At 39.5% G+C, this 19,932-nt stretch overlaps 1 protein-coding gene across 2 annotated transcripts in view; it reads right to left on the reverse strand.

Moving 5' to 3' along the window:
- Window positions 1-19,932, reverse strand: part of THSD4 (thrombospondin type 1 domain containing 4) — a 302,857-nt gene that overhangs the window by 236,728 nt on the left and 46,197 nt on the right. For both annotated transcript variants that reach the window (XM_074600956.1, XM_074600955.1), the window contains exon 6: window positions 9,011-9,440. In XM_074600956.1, coding sequence (XP_074457057.1) covers window positions 9,011-9,440 — 430 coding nt within the window. The remainder of the gene's footprint in view (window positions 1-9,010; window positions 9,441-19,932) is intronic.

Here is a 19,932-nt window from a genome sequence, read left to right on the forward strand (position 1 = left end):
TAATGCAAACAGAAATATAGAAAAAGAAAACAGTACATTGCTTGGCTGGGAAGTTCCTGAGTGTTGAAGCCAAAAACCGAGGACAGTTTGCAGAACAAGGCAGGGGGATGTTTCCTTGGCTTCTCCTCCCTATAGATCAGCCACCCTTTGCCTCTCTAACACGGTCATGGCAGGTACAAAATAGACGGGATCGGCTTTTCCACAAATATAAGTCAAGAGTTTGACAATAAACAGCCTTACCAACCTATCACTAGAAAGAAACTCTGTTTTATTAATTACACTTGCATGTCTCTCTGTGTGCAATGTGCTGCCCGCAAAGGTGTTATTTCTGGAGGAACACACACCACACTTGATGAAGTACTAGCAAAGATGAGACAGAGCACCACAGACTCATTTTTTTTGTTTATTTGTTGGGGTTTATTTGGGGTTTTTTTGTTTTGTTTGTTTTAATATCACCACTGCTTTAATTATTTCTGGATTTTGCGTTGTCCTGTATGCAGTTAGCTCTTAACGTATCATATGCAAAAGTCTTATTTAACTGTTCTGGGCACCACAGGACATGTAGTGCCAACTTCCATTTTCACCACTTCTAGGGCAGAGGGTTTGGAGTAACATCCTTCAACACAACTATTCTGTGGTTAGGCAAAGGAACACATGCTTGCTAGAGATAATCTTGCATTTGTTTCCTACTTTCTACATGAGTTTTGGCCATTTGTTGTTTTCAAGCCTTGCTTAAAAATCTAAAATTAAAAAACCCCACAAACCTAAAAAATCTAGCAACAGCATTGCTAACAGACCACTTCTCCTTCAGGACCCTTAGCTTAATTTTGGCAGCTTCTCCTGCACTTACTTCTTCCTCCAGTCACCTCACCTGGGATTGTACTGGTGGGTACTTTCACTTGGAAGTTCCTGTATCGATGTAATTTATGTTCTTGTCCTGCTATCTGGCTTGAAAACGTGCCTTTAACTTGTTCATTGTTATCAGCAGTACTGAACTAATCTCATAAAAATACCAGGAAAAAATTACCCCTTTCATGTACCAAAGCAGATGCTGACATCTGTCAGTAGATGTTTTCTATACCTGTAATTAATGGGAATAGTTAACAAATGTCCATAAAAACATTTTTAAAATATTATTTGTAAATTAATTCAAAGGATTTCCCCTGATCAAAGTTTCTAGACATCTGCAGCTTCTTCTGCTTCACAAACCTGGATGCAATTAAACTAACATATGCATCAAAAACAACTTCTTGTTCAAATTATAGGAGTGTTGAATAATTATGCACCGGAATTTCAGACAAAGACTTTTGTCAATATGGATTGACAAAAAGAAACAAAGACAAGCTGGAATGCCTTAAAATATCTCCCACAACACTTGTCTATATCAATAAATGACAACTACTCAAATTTACAGTACCCTATTAAACAAACTACAAATATGTCAGGAATGCAACCGTCTGGTTGCAACTCCGAAGTCACAATTTTCCTTGATTAGTTTCCTCTTTAAAACTTGGCACAGAGGTTATGTTGGAACAATAACCAGGCAATGCATCTAAATCACCCTGCAGTCATGTTTCATTGCGGAACAAAAAAAAAAAAAAAAAAGGCTTCATTTCGACAGGCATCCGAATGAAGTTTCCAATATCGCTCCCCAATATTGTAAATGCTAATGCTGCTATTCAAAGCTGATGAAGTGATCTGATAACCGTGGATCTATTCCCCCTTTCCTCTCCTCCGGGACACATGCATTCCATTTACTCTAAGAATTAAAAGGTAACTTCTCAGACAATTCCAATTGCTATATGAAACCTACCACTCATAGCTCACCAGGAAGGTGGGAAACAAATGGTTTAGTCAACTGATACACATTTTGGGTTTGATTTTGAGGCATTTAGATGAATTATTAACATCTTTATATCACGTTATTACTACAGATAAATGAGGGTCTGAGTCTTCAGCAGTTCTTAGACACAAATTCACTCAACTACAACCAGTACGTAGACTTCTCCAACTTTACCATGCAACCCGTTTAACAGGCTCAGAACTTCAAAATAAACCTCACAGAAGAAAAATGCAGCTCAATGCTTCCTGCAGTATCATAAAACACTGAGGTACTACTGTTAACCATTCCTTTTGAAGTACTTCTGTACAGTAAAAATCAAGAAAATATACATTGGGAAGTTGACAGAGCCTCTGGAAAGTTCAGCTCCCCGAGTGCCCAAGCGAAGCCCCAAACATAGTAATGGCACTAAATGTATATGAATCGGCTAACTCTTGTGCTAAAATATAGAAACTGTCTACCCTGTATAAACATCAAGAACCAACAAGAGAATTCCCTAAGATATTTAGGAGCAATAACATGAAATACAAGAAAGAAGTTGAAAACTTAGGTTGAATGTCACGAGGATTATTCGGCCATTTTTACAAGAGAAGGGATTTTTGCATGGAGAGAACTTCAACCGTGGTACATTGTCCTGAGCTATATTCATAATGATTTGAGATACTTCATATTTCATGTAAGTTAGGTATGGCCACTGTTTCAAAAGCAATGCTACTGTCTATGGAGTAAGCAGAATTGCAGTCAGCATAGGCGCCTGCTATGGATTTTCCAAATTTACGGTGTGAATCCCACTACTCCTTTCATAACATTTGAGTGGAAAATGGGTGAAAGGGGTTGGTGCCATTCATTAAAGATCAGAACTCAAACTAGAAGCATGTCAAAAAATGCTTCAATCATAAAAAAGGTTGTTCTGCCCCACACAAGGCAGAGTTAAGATGGTTTCATTGACTAATTATGGCAATTTCCGCATTTCTTGCCTTAAAAAAATGTAATTACTCTGTGCGTAAACAGAACATTTAAGTTTCTTGCTGTGTCTTTCTGATAATGCCCTCTCACATTTTGTAGATTTTTATCACTGATACAGACTCTCAACCTTTCATTTCCAGTCGAATATTTCTGTTTTATTGCCTTCAGCTGTTCATTCTATCCTAGGCTCTACTATATTTTATTTATATCTTATTAAATTGTCTTTGGAGAAAGACAGAAATCTCATCATTTCTGTATGACACAGAGAGTCATCATAAGAACATGACAGATCCTACGGGTCGCTTCTCCCTGACCTGGAGAATATAATCTATGATTGTAGCCATTACCAAATTTTCACCTGCACCTATCTTTTTGGTCTGTGTTTTTATAGTTCTTGGCATTAGAGCCAGGAGACCAAGAGACTCTTGGACTCCTAGATGCTGAATTAGTTTTAAGTAACTTAGAGTTATTGATCACAGTAAGTAATTGAGTTTTCAGTGAAAACCCATAAGCCTCTAGACATCAAAATTTTCTACAATTTTGGCCTTATTGTTAACTTTTTACAAGTTTAGTAAGTGATTAGTAAGTAATTAACCTAGTAATAATTAATTTGTGTAAAACAGCTAACTTGTGTTCTGTTACTGCCACACACAGAGAGCACACTTGTGGAATAAAACTGTTTGAGAGAGCTTCTACAGTTATCCCAGCATATTCTTCCTAAAGATTTAAGGCAGATAGTTTCTCATAATAATATTACAAAATATTTTCCACTACAGGGTTCTCAGTTGTTGAAGGGCATGTCATAAAGCCACAGCGCAGAGATGCAGAGGAAACAACCGTGGTCCAAGAGCTTTATCAAAGATGTCTCTATTGTGACTCTTTTGTATACAAGGCACAATTGATCAAACGAGGCACGACATTTTACGAGCGGTATCTCTGGGCCAGTGCCTGGTAAATTAAGCCTGTGTTAGTGACAACACATTCTGAATTAATATTTATAAAATTCAGCTGCAAATATCAAAACAGTCAAAGAAAAGACAGTACAACCCAAAGTAATGTAAGTTTTTAATAAGTTTCCTATACACCCACGGAATGTCAGGCTACCGAACATACATACAAACCCACAGTGTTTGCAGGGAAAATTCCTCACATAAAGTCAAGGTTAAATTTCCTCAGGAAAAGATATGTCATCATAACCCCGCTTTGCCACTTATGTCAAACACCTACTCTATACAAATCTCAAAACGAGAATAAATAAACCACACAGTAGCTCTTTGGGAATAAGAAAGGGCTTTTCAGTTAAAAAAAAAAATTCTTTTAAAAATACATAGCCTTCTATTTATCTTTACCTCAGTATTTGAGCATCCCAACTATATTAGAGAGTGCACACATCCTTGCAGCACCCCATATCACTTCTAAAAAGACCTGTCTGGAAACTACATTTTCTGTTCCATACAAAATTCAACATTTCCACTTCTACCTTTTTTAAAACTTGAAATGTTGGAAATGTTTTATTCTCCATAGAGTGGAAAACGTTCAAAAACACTTGGGCAGAACGCCAGCAAGCTGGTGAAATGGCCCAAGATCCCAGGTGCCAAGGGAGCCTGCCAATGCCTACCTATGTGCTTAGGTGACAGAAAAGCACATCAGGTTTTAATGGACTCGACACATTTCTGCAGAATGTTTCGGTTCTGTTTAATTAGGGTTCTGCATCCAAAAAAGCCTTCAAATGGAAAAGTTTTAACTCACACCAGTCAAAATTAGTATCATCATCATTAATATTCTTTAGGAAATTAAATTTATTAATTTATCCCATCAGGATAGAGCTGGGGATTGGCCCTGAGCCCTTTACCTTACCTCATCCCTTCAACTGTAAAACCTTTCCATTTCCAGGATTGTCTTTTCCGATACTTCGCTGTATCTGCTAAGGTGCCATTCTCAAGTGCTCTGCACACAGGAGCACAGATCCAAGCAGAGAACTCTAATTCAGAACGAAAAGCTGGATTTTCCATAGCTGTGCTACCGGAATAATACCACGTACAGCTGAAGAGTCAGGTTAAGAAAGTAAAAGTAACCATTGTTTTCTGATCCTATTTAGATACTTCTCCAAAACACAACTGACTTCTTGCTAAGTATCAGTCACATAAAATACTGGGAAAGGCAACACAGTCTAACTGGAGACGTGATAGCAACCCATATGAACCAGTGGGCAAGCGAGCAACTGTGCATGAAACTGGACAAGCTCAGGAAAATTTCATCCACTAACGTATCTCACTGAGCTCTCAGCTATTAGTCTTTCATACATTTTAGCTTGGTTTTTGCACATTCATATACAAGTAAATGTATAAACTTGGTCAAAACCATACCTCGGTCCATCTTAGATTTTACATTCATTTTGCGTTGCTCTTCGTGGTGAAACTCATGTATGAATTCCTCTGCCTATTTTTTCATACTCCTTGCTGCACTGTAACGGAATCACTGGAACATGCACTATTTTATTTTACAGGTTTTCTAACCAAAGCATTTAGGTGGTCATGATTATTATGTGTCTTCAGACTCAACTGTATTTGTGCAATTTGGAAAAGTGGGAACTGCAGAAGAGGAGAGGTAACAAGCTGTCAGAGTAACCACCTGAACTCACCATCAAGGACAACACAGAATCACAGAACGGTTTGGGTTGGAAGGGACCTATAAAGGTCATCTAGTTCCAACCCCTCTGCCCTGGGCAGGGACACCTTCCACTACACCAGGTTGCTCAAAGCCCTGTAGAACCTGACCTTGAATGTTTCCAGGGATGGGGCATCTACCACCTCTCTGGGCAACCTGTGCCAGTGTTTCACCACCCTCACAGCAAATAACTTCTTCCTTATGTCCAATCTAAACCTACCCTCTTAGTTTAAAATGGTTGCTCCTTGTCCCAACACTACAGGCCCTGGTAAAAAGTCCCTCCCCGTCTTTCTTAGAAGTCCCCTTTGAGTACTGAAAAGCTGCAATAAAGTCTCTGCATATTAAGTAGAGACATACTAAGAATTAATGCCTTTACCAATAAGCCGTAATTCACTGTGTGTCTTTAAAAAAATAAAATAAATCAGATCAAATTGACTTTAAAAAGGGGCACTCTGTATCACCAAATTTACACTGCAAAACAAGTAGGCTTGAATTTCAGAACTCTGAAAGCTTCTTTTACACTGCCCCAAGCAACCCTCAGCCTGAAGTTAATTTACAAATACATTCTCACACATTCAGACACTCCCGAAGAGCTAGTGACTTGGCAGTGCTTGAGAGAGTTAGTAACAAAAAGTGCTCAGCAAACAAATGTTCCATTTGAGTTGCTTCCTTTTTTCTGGTGACAAACAACGCCAACAAGTTTGCATTCAAGTTCTAATTCCCTCACACGCCCATACAATTCTCTTTCCTTTAATGCAGGGGGAAGTAAGGAAGATTTACTCATCACTCCCCAGGTTTGGAGGAATGCAGACTACATTTGAAGAATCTCACTGCATTGCGAATAGCTTTTGGGTTCGGGAAGATCCGTCAGTGCGGTGTGTGTGTGAAGGACAGACGTTTGCTGCTTGGTTCCTGCTGAAGGAGGCGAGAGCAGCTGCCCATTCCGAGGTGAGCACGCGCAAAGCCAACATGCAAGGTGCTGAAGAGGGGAAGCCACTTGTACAATAAGAAAATAGGTTTAACGACCCGCAGAAACACTTGAACAAACACAAGCACTTCCGAGGCTCTCCCCAACCAAAACCCACAAGTTCAACTTTTCGGAATCAAGCTGTCAGTCACGTAAAATGAGTTCAGCTATTAATGAAAAAACAATAAATGTACAATAATGAGGAAATGACCTAATGGACCAAGGCAGATTGACTTAATTTGTTATTAATTAACTGCCCTTAGGAGAAACTGTAGCGGGAGTGGCCAAACACTAGGATAACCGTTAACAGAATACTTTCCACTCAATAAATGAGATTTTCATTTTTGGTATGCTCCGAGAAGAATTAAAAAAGAAAAGAAAAAGAAAGAAAAAGATACTGTTCTCTGCGTGCTGGCAAGACCACTGGTACATGTCACTGCCAATAAATTAAATTAAAGCCCACGTGCAGAAGCATTTAATCAGGAAGAACAAGCAAACAAAGTGAAACACTATTGGCCTTGTTTTGCTCTCATCCTGGCCTTTATACTAAAACTGTTCTTAGCAACTTCTTTTTTATAATTATATTAATTACCACATTCTAGGGAGAAAAATAACCCTGAATAGCAATTACAGCTTCTCCGAGGGCAACAGAAATGTTACTAAATAAAGAATATCACAATATAGAGTTCCATGCCTAGGAGGAGCTGCACCACCTACAATTTCTCTTGGTTATTAAAAGTGTCCTGTAATATAAATGATGATTTCTCAATAACCGCATTTATACATGCAACAGTGGCAAAGATGCAGCAACAGTATGCTCACCTATTTTTTCCTCTTCATCTACTGAAGTCTCCTGTTTAAACAACAGTTGCTAAAATTAACATGAAAGTATTTTCACTCCTGTTCCCCTACTATCAAAAGAAATTTGCCGATGGCCAGACCACTCACCGCACTGACCTGAGTGTCTTGCCACTGTCTAACTCACAAGCTGGCAGCCCTTTTCTTTCCAGCCCACTTATCATTCTCAACAAATTTCCTCTACAAACCCTCCTCCATACCTCGGCCATTTGGGATCGCTTCTTTCTTCCACTTCACTTCTAACTTCCTCACCTCTCACCCCTTCTCTCTGAAAAGAGATCTTTCCTGGAAACAATTTTGTCAGGTTTCTTAAGTCAGGAAGAATACTGTCCAACTTTTTGCCTTGATGCAGTAAGGGATGAAATAAAGACTGGGGCAGTTGTGTATTGCTTGGACACCACTGAGCAAATTCAGCACAGAAAACTTTCCAAATTAATGCCCTGCACTAAGTTCATTTCCCATTTCCTTCAAAAAACAGAAAGTGTTTTTCAAAAGAGCAATTTGTACCAGAGACTGTTCTCAGAGACTCAGACTAGCCCTTTCATGTTTTCCATTTCAGACAAACACGCTAAAACTTTCTTGACAGTGGGTCCCTTCAATCAACTGCTCCAGTCTCCATCAATGGACTTTATTCATAAATAAATGAAGCAAATGTAATAACTGCTACACTAAGAGGCAAAAAGGCACTCATCTAATTTGTTCAGATTGTGTTTTCGTTACCCTGATCATATGTTCTGTTTCTACATCTCCACTATGCAGGCTTCCACTAAACGAAACGAATTTCTAAGAGGCGGAAGAATCAGATGTGCACCCACCCAGAAAAGTAGGGCCTGTTGTGTCAACATATTGAGACCACTCTTTAATATCCTGCTTCTAATATTCAAATACGAGCTTCTTCGAGTTTGCAACATTAAGTCAGATCAGTAGCCCAAATAAGACGCAAATATTAGGAAGAGATACTTTAAGAAATACTAAAATGACACAGCCAGAAACTGAAATTTTTAGCAGGATGAAAACTGCTCGTGGGGAGAAACAGCAGAACCTCACTAGCCTCCCACACAGAATGGGAGACTGCCCCAGAGCATAGAGCTACACCCAGCCGAACGGGTTTGAATAGAGTAATAACAGAGTAAGTTTTATTTAAAAATTAACACAGAACAGATTTTCTCTCCAATAAACTAGGATGCCAAAATCAAAGCACACAGAGCTCGAATGCTGGTAAAAGCAGCATCTGTGACAGAATGCACACAGCACCCTGGGAAGATACTGGAGTGATCCAGGCTCTGGGTGCTGGCTTTACATGCTATTTAGGGCATGACTGGCACTCCCAAAAGGATAGCCTTATCTCATGGGATCGAGAAGTAGGGAGCCTTCACAACGTGCTCTGCCCCAGCTCCATTTTTCCATTTCTTACATGGAAAAATACTAAACTTGTCTGTGACTCAGTTTCTACCTCTATCAAATTCGAATTGTACGCATTTCGTAGGTTTAGTGACTGCTTAAAATCCTTGAAGGTATGATATTAGGTAATTATAACATTATACATCTACTTTCAGTACTCCCCAAGACGCTTTAAAATAAGGTCACAAAAAATTTCATTAAATTAATAAAAAACAACGTTCAACTTCACTTCATTGACTATGTGAACACTGAGCAACCTAGGGAAAACCAACAGCCTTCCAACAAATAAAATATAGGAAAAGTAGACTTACGTTTGTGTTGCAGAGCTTATATTGCTTGTAGGCGCCAACGCACACAATTGCTGCAGCCCTTTGAGGCTGGGGCTGGCCCTGGAGGGCCTGGTGTGACGCAGACCCGTGATGGCTGGAGTCACTGCTGTGAAACAGGCTCTGCGACACAGGGAACGATGATGACTGATAAACTGAGGGTCCCAGGACTTGATGCCCAGCCTGAGTCCCACTTTCTTCTTGATAAAGATTCCCGTGTTGAAGCGAAGGACTAGCTGCCTGGCTGTAAGTGTTCATGAGGCTTGGATTCTGATGAAATACGTGGTTCCTTGATGACTGTCGCTGCCTCCGAAGTTTCTGAGGCTGCTGACCAGTATCAGTTTGTAAAGGTAAAATGTATGGGACTTTTCCATATCCATACTTTCCTGGACCAATAGGATTTCTGTTTCTGCTTCTAAAAACAGAGAAAGTGAGAGAAAACAGTTACTGAATTCGTAAGTGAAGAACAGTTAGAAACTTATATGACTTGTTATTTGTCAAAGTTATTCACTGCAAAGCAACAGGTAACCCAAAATTTCAATCTATTATACAGAAAACATGCCCAAGCTGTAGTCTTGCTTGGTGTATTGGGAATCTCTGAAGAAGTCTACTGGCTGAACTAAATCCTGGGCCCTCTTCGGCCAAGAGTCACGTGGGAGGTCAGTGCCAACTAGCAAGAGCAAATGGTTAGGTGTGGTATAAAGTAGGGGTTTGGGGGGGCGGGGGTGGTTGTTCTTTTAATCCCTAGGACTCTCCTTTAACATGGAAATTCAGAGAATCAAGGCTGTATATTCTTAATATACATAACCATGTTTCTGAGGAGCTTGAGATACATAACAGCAGGAAGACCCTACTGTGGACTTGAGTAATGACAGGAGAAAATTTGAGTCCAGTATGGCAAAGATCATTAACCATTTTGTATGCATTTAAAAGGCCTCCTGTGGTTCTGCTTCATTTACTACTTAAGAAATAAAAATGGAAACAGAAAAAGGATAAGGAACATCAAAATATTAATAAAAGAACTCTGGAAAAGATGACAAATGAAGGAAAATACCATTATTATTGTACACAGTTTACTGTCTCTTCTTTGGCCAGCAGCTTTAATCTTTTTTATTTTAATATACAACGTGTGGATTAACACCATATTTAATGAATAAGCCATGAGCCCCCAATCTGTCGTCAGGACAAAAGCCCACCTCTCAGTGTACATTACTAAAACATTACACAAGAGCTTGACAGCCCCCAGCACTAATCACAGAAGTTTCAGGTCTGCCTGCGCACAGATCTCTTCTCGCTTACTGAAGACCCAGCGTTTTGGGCCGTATTACACCTGTATCGGCACTCCCAAACAGCTGGTCCTCCCTGGAGGGTAGTTTTGTCCTCTGCACACTCACAGCAACACAATGGACTCACTCTAGAAACTCAGCTCCAAATTACAAGTGAAAAATCACAAAATGAACAGTACCACAGTTGGGTCATACCATTCAAGAGAGTTAATCCTGGAATTTTATCTGCAAGCAATAGGCTCATTTGGATTTGCTTTTCTTGCCATCCTCTACAGCTTAACATCGCCTCAGGCCTTGGTTTCTAATGTTGCAGTCTGAAGAATAAGTTGGCAAAAAGGATTTGTTCCAGTTCAGACCAATGTGTGAAGACAGCTGTTTTGGGTAACCTTTGCAGCTCGGGAAGGGAGACACCATTAAAAGAAGGTAATTTTCTTTAATATATGTAAAATAGACATGAACTGCAGTGAAAACCAGAGATTATAAATTGACATACTTATTTTCTAGAAACTGAAGTGTTACAGATGTCAGCCAGACACCAGATCAAAGAGACTTTTCCTTGGGTTTGTTTTTTCTTGTGTTTTCTTCGCAAGTCTTATATTCTCTTAAGACTCTTCTTACATGGGAACCTTGAAAGTCATTCACTTAACATTCTAGCTTTATGGCCACGTGGGGCTTTTAATCAGCCCTTCCTGGCTTAAGGATGTGTGAACAAGAGTGTTGATTTACCCTGGCAGATAAGCGACCAGCACTCTTGAGCTGTTTATACCTGTTAATCTGCTCTGTGACCACGATGGTCATTGTTGAGGAAGGGTTGGGGTAGTTACAGTAGAGAAAAGCAGTATAATGGGGTTTGGCATTAAGGGACGAAAAAGCGGAATGGTAGGAATATGCCTCTGTCCCAGCCTTCTGAACACCAAACTCTTTGCAGCAACAAGCACCAGACTCTTCCTGAGAGGAACCCCTAGATGCATTGCCCAACCCACCCAGAAGAACTGCTGCCTGGCAACTTTGGAGAGGTCATGCAAAAGGTCAAAAATGAGACTGATGTTTGACTGTTAATCTCCAGTTCAGGGTCATGAATCGGAACTGAAGAGAACCGATGGACATGCAAGAAACAGTGACATAAACTACGACTCCTCAGACTGGAAAAAATGATGAAATGGGCATATAATAGTCTTAAACATAGAGTGACTAGTAGCTGAAATAAAGACCCATAGGTGAAGGCAGGAAGTGTCCAAAAACTGTTGTAATCTCATCAAATTATTTGCAAAAATTAGAAAAAGTTAATTTTGAGGGAAGCCAGGCTTTTTTTGCTGTGAAATGGTTGATTGGTGCAGCAAACGTAAAACCACAGCGCCTAAGAAGTGAGTGCAGTAACAACATTCCTACTGTTAGTTCCTGTCTTGTCTTGGCTTCTTTTTCTCCACTGTAACTTGGAAGCGTTGCTTGAGTCACCACTGATGAAAAAACGAGGCCCCATTTCTGGTAGCCTAAGATTCCAGCACCCTTATGAAGACATGCCCATGGTTGCATCAAGCTCATCAGGGGTGAGTCCTCTCCTTTGGCTCTTCCCCCATAACAGTTAGGGCCAGAATAACCCAAGACATTGCCGTGTACCACTGAATGCAAGTTTCAGTTTGCTGAGGTTATGCAGTAATTATGACCTGGAATTTCCATGGAAACACACTTCCTCTGAAATGGAAGGTTAACTTTTTGTAGCGGGGAACATCGCATTTCTTTCAACAAACAAACTTCTGGAAACAAAGTGTAACACACAACCTCTAATTATTAACATCTTTATTAGTGTTCATGCATTCATTTGAACCAATATTGCCTGGACTGAAACTGTTCTGAACACTGTCTGTTTTGCCTTAAAGCACCTTTCATTCACACTTGGCAACATCCTTATAAATTAGGAATGCAGTTTGTTGCAATGTAATAAAGAAGCCTGTAAAAATAGCTTGGTGGTAATTAACTTTAACAATTCTTGGTGAGTGTCAGGCAGAATTTATGATATCATGCAGGAACAAGGGAGAGAGTGTTATGTAGGTCCATACACAATGAGAAAACAATGGGCAACGGAGAATCAGGGAAAGGAAAGGGGGAAGAATATCAGACAAAATCTGCCATTAACATAAAAATCAGAATTAAACTAACCTTGCTGACATTGTTTGCTTTATGCTAAAATCAACCCAGCTTTGATCTGCTGGTAGGGGAAGAAAGTAGGTCAAGCCCTGATGGCTTCATGTGAGTTTCCAGTTGCCAGCAAGACTTTTTCTTATCTGTCATTCATTACGATTACCTGTGTTCATTATAAACCACATACCTCACTCCTCCCCACAGCATGGCTTGGAAGTTCCTCCTTATTGGTCTTTTTTTTTTTAACGCACATTATCATGACCCAGGTCAGAGTTGAGATGCACTCTCATTTAATGCAAGAAGTAAAGGAGGAAAAAAGACTGAGCAAGTAACAGCACACCCCTAATCCTTGTGCCTACTTAGCCAGACCTAAGCTAGCATGGGATTTTGCAGCATTAGACTTCACATATCCAGGTATGCTGAAAACCAACGGAGTCATCCTTCTTAATGTAGCAATGGTTAAGAAGAGCGTTTGAACAGGATGTTGAGTATGTGTAACCACAGGCGTGAAGCTGAGTGTATGAACCACAGTCAACAGCCCTCAGACAAACTCTGAAGATCCAATTTGAGCAAGATATGTTTTAGACAACTTTGACAAAGCTTTTCCAGCAAGGTGTTAGATTCTGTCTTTGCAAGTCCATGGTTCCCCAGCATTAATAGAACTAATTACAAGAGTCTGGCACCAGAGTGGGGCCCCACGTGCCTTCCACCAGCACAGTTCCTAGAATAGCCATATTTACAAAGGATTCTAATATATTTCTAAAACCTGCAACATGCTGCACTGCACTGACATATCAAGGTTATGACTGCGTCAATACAAATTCTTCTCATACCCTGTAAGAAAACAGCAATAATGAATAATGCCTAGGTTCCTTCTGATAAACACAGTCCCTGCAGAGCACATATTGTTTACAGATGCATTTACTCAGGTATTAAATCTGTAAGTTGGCGCATCGGTCATGAGAATGATTGCAGGGTAGAACTCCAAAGGGTACGAGAAGTCCAGCCGCTGGCACTAAGATACCAGCATTACCACGCTCACAAGTGAAGCTGTTAAAATAACACTTTACTGCTAATTTAACTATGCAATAAATAGTTAAAAATCAAAAGAAGCCCAAGTCCCAGAGAGGAGAAAACACCAACTGTTTGAAAAACAGGTGACGGGACAAAGAAGAAGCCTGGAACTTTATTCTGCAGGATTACTCAGTGCTTCTCACTTGTGTAAATCCAGTGCTCTTTTTGCACATGCTTGAGCAAGGAAGTTATCAGTTCCCTTCTACATCAATCTTCTCAAAAGCAGTCTCTTTTTTGGCTGAGACAAATATGACTGTATTAGCAGAACAGTCATACTAATTTTCCATTGCCTATAAATTAATGTTCATAGCCAGAAACGCAATAGTTTGTCAGGTGTGCTTCCTTCCCAGGGTCCATACGGTCCTTGGATGTGCAGAGACAGCTTAGGACTGGGGAGAGCTACCTTCATATCCTACATCTGTTCCATTTAGAGAAGAGTTCCTCCTCCTACATCAGCCAGATCAGCTCAGGTAGAGAAACAACATGTTCCCAGGCTTCTCATATGTTAGGCCAGTTAATTTTAAACAAGGACTTTCGGCAGCATATCTTTATGTCAGTCATATTTCTGCCACTCCTGATCCACTAGTGTTAATAAAACTATTTAACATAGACCAAGCCTTTTATTTTATTGCTTCTAATAAAAAGATAACAATCAACAATTGCCTACAATACTTTGCATGGAGAAAGGTCCTAAATATCCCTTCAAGAACTAGAAGCAACAGAAAGGAAGAATATCAAAAAGGCAAGGATAAGTAAATCTCACCAGCTCCATCACCTGTTAGGCTCTCTGGCTAAATTGCCTAGTATATAAAATAAACGCTTAATAATAAGACATTGTTCAGTTCTTTACGGGACTGAAGAAGAGAAAGAGGGAAGAAGAGGAGGAAAATAAAGTATTCAGCAATATTTGCAGTCAGTTAGGATGAAGACTGCATGTACTATGAACAAGCAAAGGGGGGAAAAAATGACACCACTAACAGTTATCATCTCAAGGCAAATTACTGCTTAACAGGAAAAGGTATGTTGAAAAGCAAGTAGCTGCATTAAGTGTTTCATGTCAGACCATAGCCAGTAGACATCTCTGATCTATTGTGTTCATCTCAAGTAGAGGCATAACAGCTGTTTAATGCAGATCTGGTAACCTTCTTTCTTTGGGCATAATTCTCGTAAGCACACACACCTGATTGTTCAGACAAATCTATTTAGCGCTTTTGATAACAAAAATGATGGGCCCCTTTAAACTTAAGCCAACCTAAATATATTCTTGAATTCAAAAATACGTTTGCCCAGACAAGTCTGAAAATCAGGTTTTGTGCTATTACTGTAAGGATTGTAGCAAACATTTAAAAACAATTATTGTTAGCTAGTATTCTTATTGGTCTAACTACTAACAATTTGTCTCATGCTGAGGATAAGTCAGCTGAGAACATGAGATCTGGCCCCTCACAGCACACGGAGTGACAAGAAGGAATTTTGTTGTAGTAGCTTTTTCTAATTTTAGCCATAAGCCTACGTGTGCCTTGGTCGGCAAATAAATGCATTATCACTGCTTCATAGAGTTCATACTAAAAACAATGCTTTGAACCTTAAGAGTTCTTGAGGTTCAGTAAGAATGAAGTACTTTCAGAGCTGGTGGGCTGGTTATTTATATTGAATAGAAACCCTCTTTGAACCAAGGATATGCAGCGTCTTTAAATTACACAAGTAAGATTACACATTTCCTGGGACTCCACCTGCTCTCTTAAGTGCTCTTCACAAAGCCTCTCTCCAACACACCTTTTTCATTTTTTCCCTTTTTTTCATCACTTCTCCTTGCTCCTTACATTTCTCCCAGAGTTCTCTAAACAGAGGTTCCCTGGCTCACTTCCAGCTGAAGCATAACTCCTTTTCTTTTTCTTCTGATGTCAGATAGAATAAAGAATGCATTTCACATGAGCTCTGCAGTATCTCATTCAACTTATCTCCTAGTATCAAAATACTTCTTCTCTTGTAAATGAAAAACTGCAAGGTTGAACATTAGCAAAAGCTCTCTTTTACAACACCACAGAAGACTTGGTGTCCTACCGTTGGAATGTTTTCTTAGAATGAACCCAAAGAAACTGCCAATTTCCCTCATTTTCAATTCACAACCTTTCACACTGTTTCTCAAGGAGTAACGTCATGTCCTGGGAAGGTAACAGCCTTCAGCCACCAATTTCACCAGCGATGTGAAGGAAAAACTGCAGAAGAATTGCAGGCTTCATGATTATTTTTTTTTCCAAAATTTTGTCTTGTCTATTGGCAGAAATTATTCTGTAAGAAAGGAAGACAGTTTTTTTTTTTCCCTGCATGCCCAGCCACATCAACCACCGCAAAGAAAGCCAACAGAAACTCATCACAGAGCATTTGGACAGCTGTCAAACCAATGCTTTCTTTTAATTTTGTTGACAGTCTGATCGAGTTTGAAACTTTTTTTTTTCTCCCCAAAATCTTCAGAGGCTTGCTTTACCAGGAATCCTGTCCTGGAATTAACAAATACGTCTTCTAATATGCTAAGTAAATCATGTTATCAGTGAGCCTGGTCTAACTGGACACGTAGCCTGATGCTGCTCTGGGTGCCCAGGACCCAAGCATTCTTCATGTTCTTTTCTATTCTTCTCACTTGGGAATTCAGCAGATGCCTATAATCTAATCTCCAAAGTGTTGCTGGCTGTATTTCTGTCCTGTCAACACAGCAATCAATCCACAGCCAGCACCACTCAAGCTGAACTTAACAGTGATCCATCATCAGAAACAGAGGTTCTATGTGCAAGATAAAAGCAGGAGAAGAGACATAAGAAAGAGTACGAATATGATTTATAGCTTTATTTCCCAAACAACATTCCACATTACATATCACTGCAAAATGCATTCTAAATTATACTGATTTGTGGTTCTGCAGTACAGTTATTCATTTCTATTAAAAAAATGCTCCAAAAGTGCATTTCTTTGATTCCCACTAGAAACTTAGTTCTAAAGGAGCTCAATCCCCTTAGATCCTTACAAAGGCTCTTTAGCTTAAATTTAAGTCCTACTACCCATCATGGTTTTAATGGGACTATCCACATGCTTGAGTTAGTAGGCCAAATCCTCTTTAACTAAATTAATTATGTATATTCTAACTTAATTACATCTATTTCTGTGGATAAGTATACCAAGATTTAACCTAATATTTTAGATCACAGCAAAATACCTATTTGGCAGCATTACTGTAATTGACAGCTTTTAAAGGACACTATCCCTTTACATACAGTTCAAGTATTTAATATAGTTAGAATTGCCTTGATTTTGTTTCTGAACAACTGAAAGTGACTTATTAGCTATTCCTGTCAGCAATGAAGTTATTGAAATATCACTCCAATATTTAAAATGTAATTAAGAAAAAAAAAATAAATAAATGGAGACCGAGCCAAGAAGTCTTTGCAGACACAAAACTTCAACTTCAAATGGAAAAAACACGTCCTAATTACATACTATTCTGTTAGCAAGATAGGTACAGGTATATATATTTTTTAGTGTACTCCATCATTTTTATTACTCCTAAAATAGTATCCTTAAAATAATTTCAGATACACATTTTTAATCCCTGGTACTTCCTCCATAATTGAAAACTGTAAGTGGCCTAACAACTGTCCAATTCAATCATTTACTCTCCACAGCCCTCCTGCTGCTTTTAGTTTTCCTTCAGATTTTATATATTTTTAGGCACACACTTAACAAGGTTTACGTTAAAAAGAGTGTCCACCATGCATTTTTTGCTTGTTTAAGTCACAAAATAAACTGTCTTATCCTGGTCATACCTGCTATCAAGTCCACACCTCGCAGTATTTTAGCAGATTCTTTCACAAGAATAATTTTTAACAAAAACAAATTATGTACTGGTTCTGGGAACATATTCCCATCTACTCAAAAGGGAGAGCTCTCAGCAGTCTGGGTGATTTCTCATCAAAAGCCACTATGTGTCGCCTCTCGGTACTGTACCACAGCCCTGTGCAGCTCTGCATTCCACGGACTCACTTTTCACCAGCTCTCAATCAATCTGGAGAAAATCACTTAAACATGAATGAAAGAAGGGAGCCCTTTGACTCTGTTTTATGTTATGAAAATGCACGCCTATCTGCTCACTGACCTAGAAAACCGTCTTAAAGCGGCGAGCAGTTATCTTTGTCAAATGTTTGGTCACGAGAGCTAAACCACACCTTCCGAGAGTGTATCACGCATTGGAAAACAGAGCCACCGTCACAAAATTCTTTTGCCACATTATAGCACGTTATTCACACGACATCAGTGCATTGCAATTAGATCAGTACAGGCATTCACTTCATTTTACTGATTTTCATTATGGAACTCAGAAGTTTGGTTTACATTCTGGTAACTTTGGTAACCACAGCATGATTTGTGGATATTCACGACTTCCATGTATCATCTATGCATATGAGTATTAAAACTACAGTGAGCATGTTTGACCTAAAAATTTCAACTGCTAGAGGACACAAAGTAACCAACTATACCTAAAAAGTGCATTTTTTGTAGGAAAATGGGGCAATTCTTCTCTCATTTCTATATTATATTGGGGCAAGAAATATTTACATTTTTCTGACAGAGTAGAATCAATGAGTAAGGTCACTAAGTAAACTGCCTCTTAGGAACAGGTTTAATTAGTTGGATTAATATAAGAGAGATCCATGTGGACTATCTTACATGCAATTTTCCATCCTCATAGATCACTACTAATACCCCAGTCCAGCACAGCTGCAATAGGCCCAGTACAATAACTTACTATATTGGCTTTTGCTGATCTCCCAGCACGTGCTATACGTAACCTCATTTATGTCACTTTCAACACTGAGACAGGATTCCACAATTTGAACCCAAATACTACAGTCCTCTTTTCCTATAAGTTGAATAACACCTCAGATCCCAGGAAATTTAGTTACAAGTCTATGAGTTTTTCCCCTTCACTTCATCCTGAAGGTTTGATTGAATAACGGAACTGTGCAGTTGGCAGGTAAAACAGCAGAAACTCAAGGCAAGTAACCACATAACTGCTGAGCTGCACTACAACTGTGATGGGAGCTTTGTTGTGTTTCTACCCCTTACTGACCGGGCAGTAATTCATCAGTAAAATGCAATCTCACACCTGACGGAATGGTCGCAGTGTTCTCGTGTCCTCTCCCTCCTCCAGCCACCCCACTCCAGGAAGGGCTGAAATAAACGTTCAGCAGTAGGATTAAGAAAGCTTCTCGGGTGGCTTGCAATTATAGTATCACATTAGGTTTGCGTTTTTGGTACTACCATGCAAAGCATGCTCACAGTAGCATAATAAAAAACGATACTAATTAGGTAATAATAAGTGAGACCTAGAGCCCATCAGGGGGATTAATAACCAGATGAGAGGTGGGAGAGCACAAAGTCACCCTGAGGCCACAACCGCCCCAGCTAGCTATTCATTTTGCCAGGAAATACCTCAAGTGGTCTTTACTGCTATTAGAACCTGTTTGGAATTCTATCCAGAAGGAAAATAAACATCTTTCTCATATGGCTTAAAATCCCCATTGTGCTATCAAAATGAATTCTTTGATTACGACTGCTGGTCTTAGATTTCTGGAAAATTTATCCTCAGAAAAGGATCAAATCCTCTCCCTTTGTCTTTCTCCTGCACGCACACCAACGCCCAACAAGCTTTTATAACCATATTGGGTTTGGGGTAAAATGCATCACATTTTCATTCTATTAGAGAAATAATAAAAGGAGAGATGGCTAAGTACTTGAGCTGGGTTTCATTCCAAATATTAAGGAAAAGCAAACACCCATGCCAATAAATATAAAGCCTCAGAACTTGAGAAAATAATACCTTCTTGAACCTGAAGGTCCAGCAATCACACATTTGTCCACCTCTACAAACGGGAACCCAGTAGAACAGGTCACAAAAATTACACCAGAACATGGAGCTAATAATGCTTAAACTGGTTAAGGAAAGAACAACTTAATTTTCCCTCTAAAGGTTAACTGTAGACCTGCCAACTGAGTGACCTACATTTGCCTGGTCAAAGCATCTGTGAGAGGGGGCAAAAGAAATACTTTCGGAAGGGAAATTCTGTTTTGACGTTAAACAATACATTCTTCCTTCCCATTGCTCACAGGCCTAGAGATGCAAAGTGACCCTATACAGGGTACAAAGCAGCACAGCAGCCTTTCATGTCAGCTGCTGGCAGCCAAATAAAGACCACAGAGCCACAGCCATGGGTAGAAGGTGATGATTTTTGGATTATTTCCTCAATGCAAGCCTTTCCTCTCGTTCCTCTTCCAAATACAAAAAGAGCCTTAGGGAAGCCCTTTCCTTATTAACATATTTCTTTAGACTGGCACTATTTAAGCAAGCCTGCTTTA

Source organism: Larus michahellis, chromosome 9, assembly GCF_964199755.1.
Source record: "Larus michahellis chromosome 9, bLarMic1.1, whole genome shotgun sequence".
Classification (NCBI taxonomy): Eukaryota; Metazoa; Chordata; class Aves; order Charadriiformes; family Laridae; genus Larus; species Larus michahellis.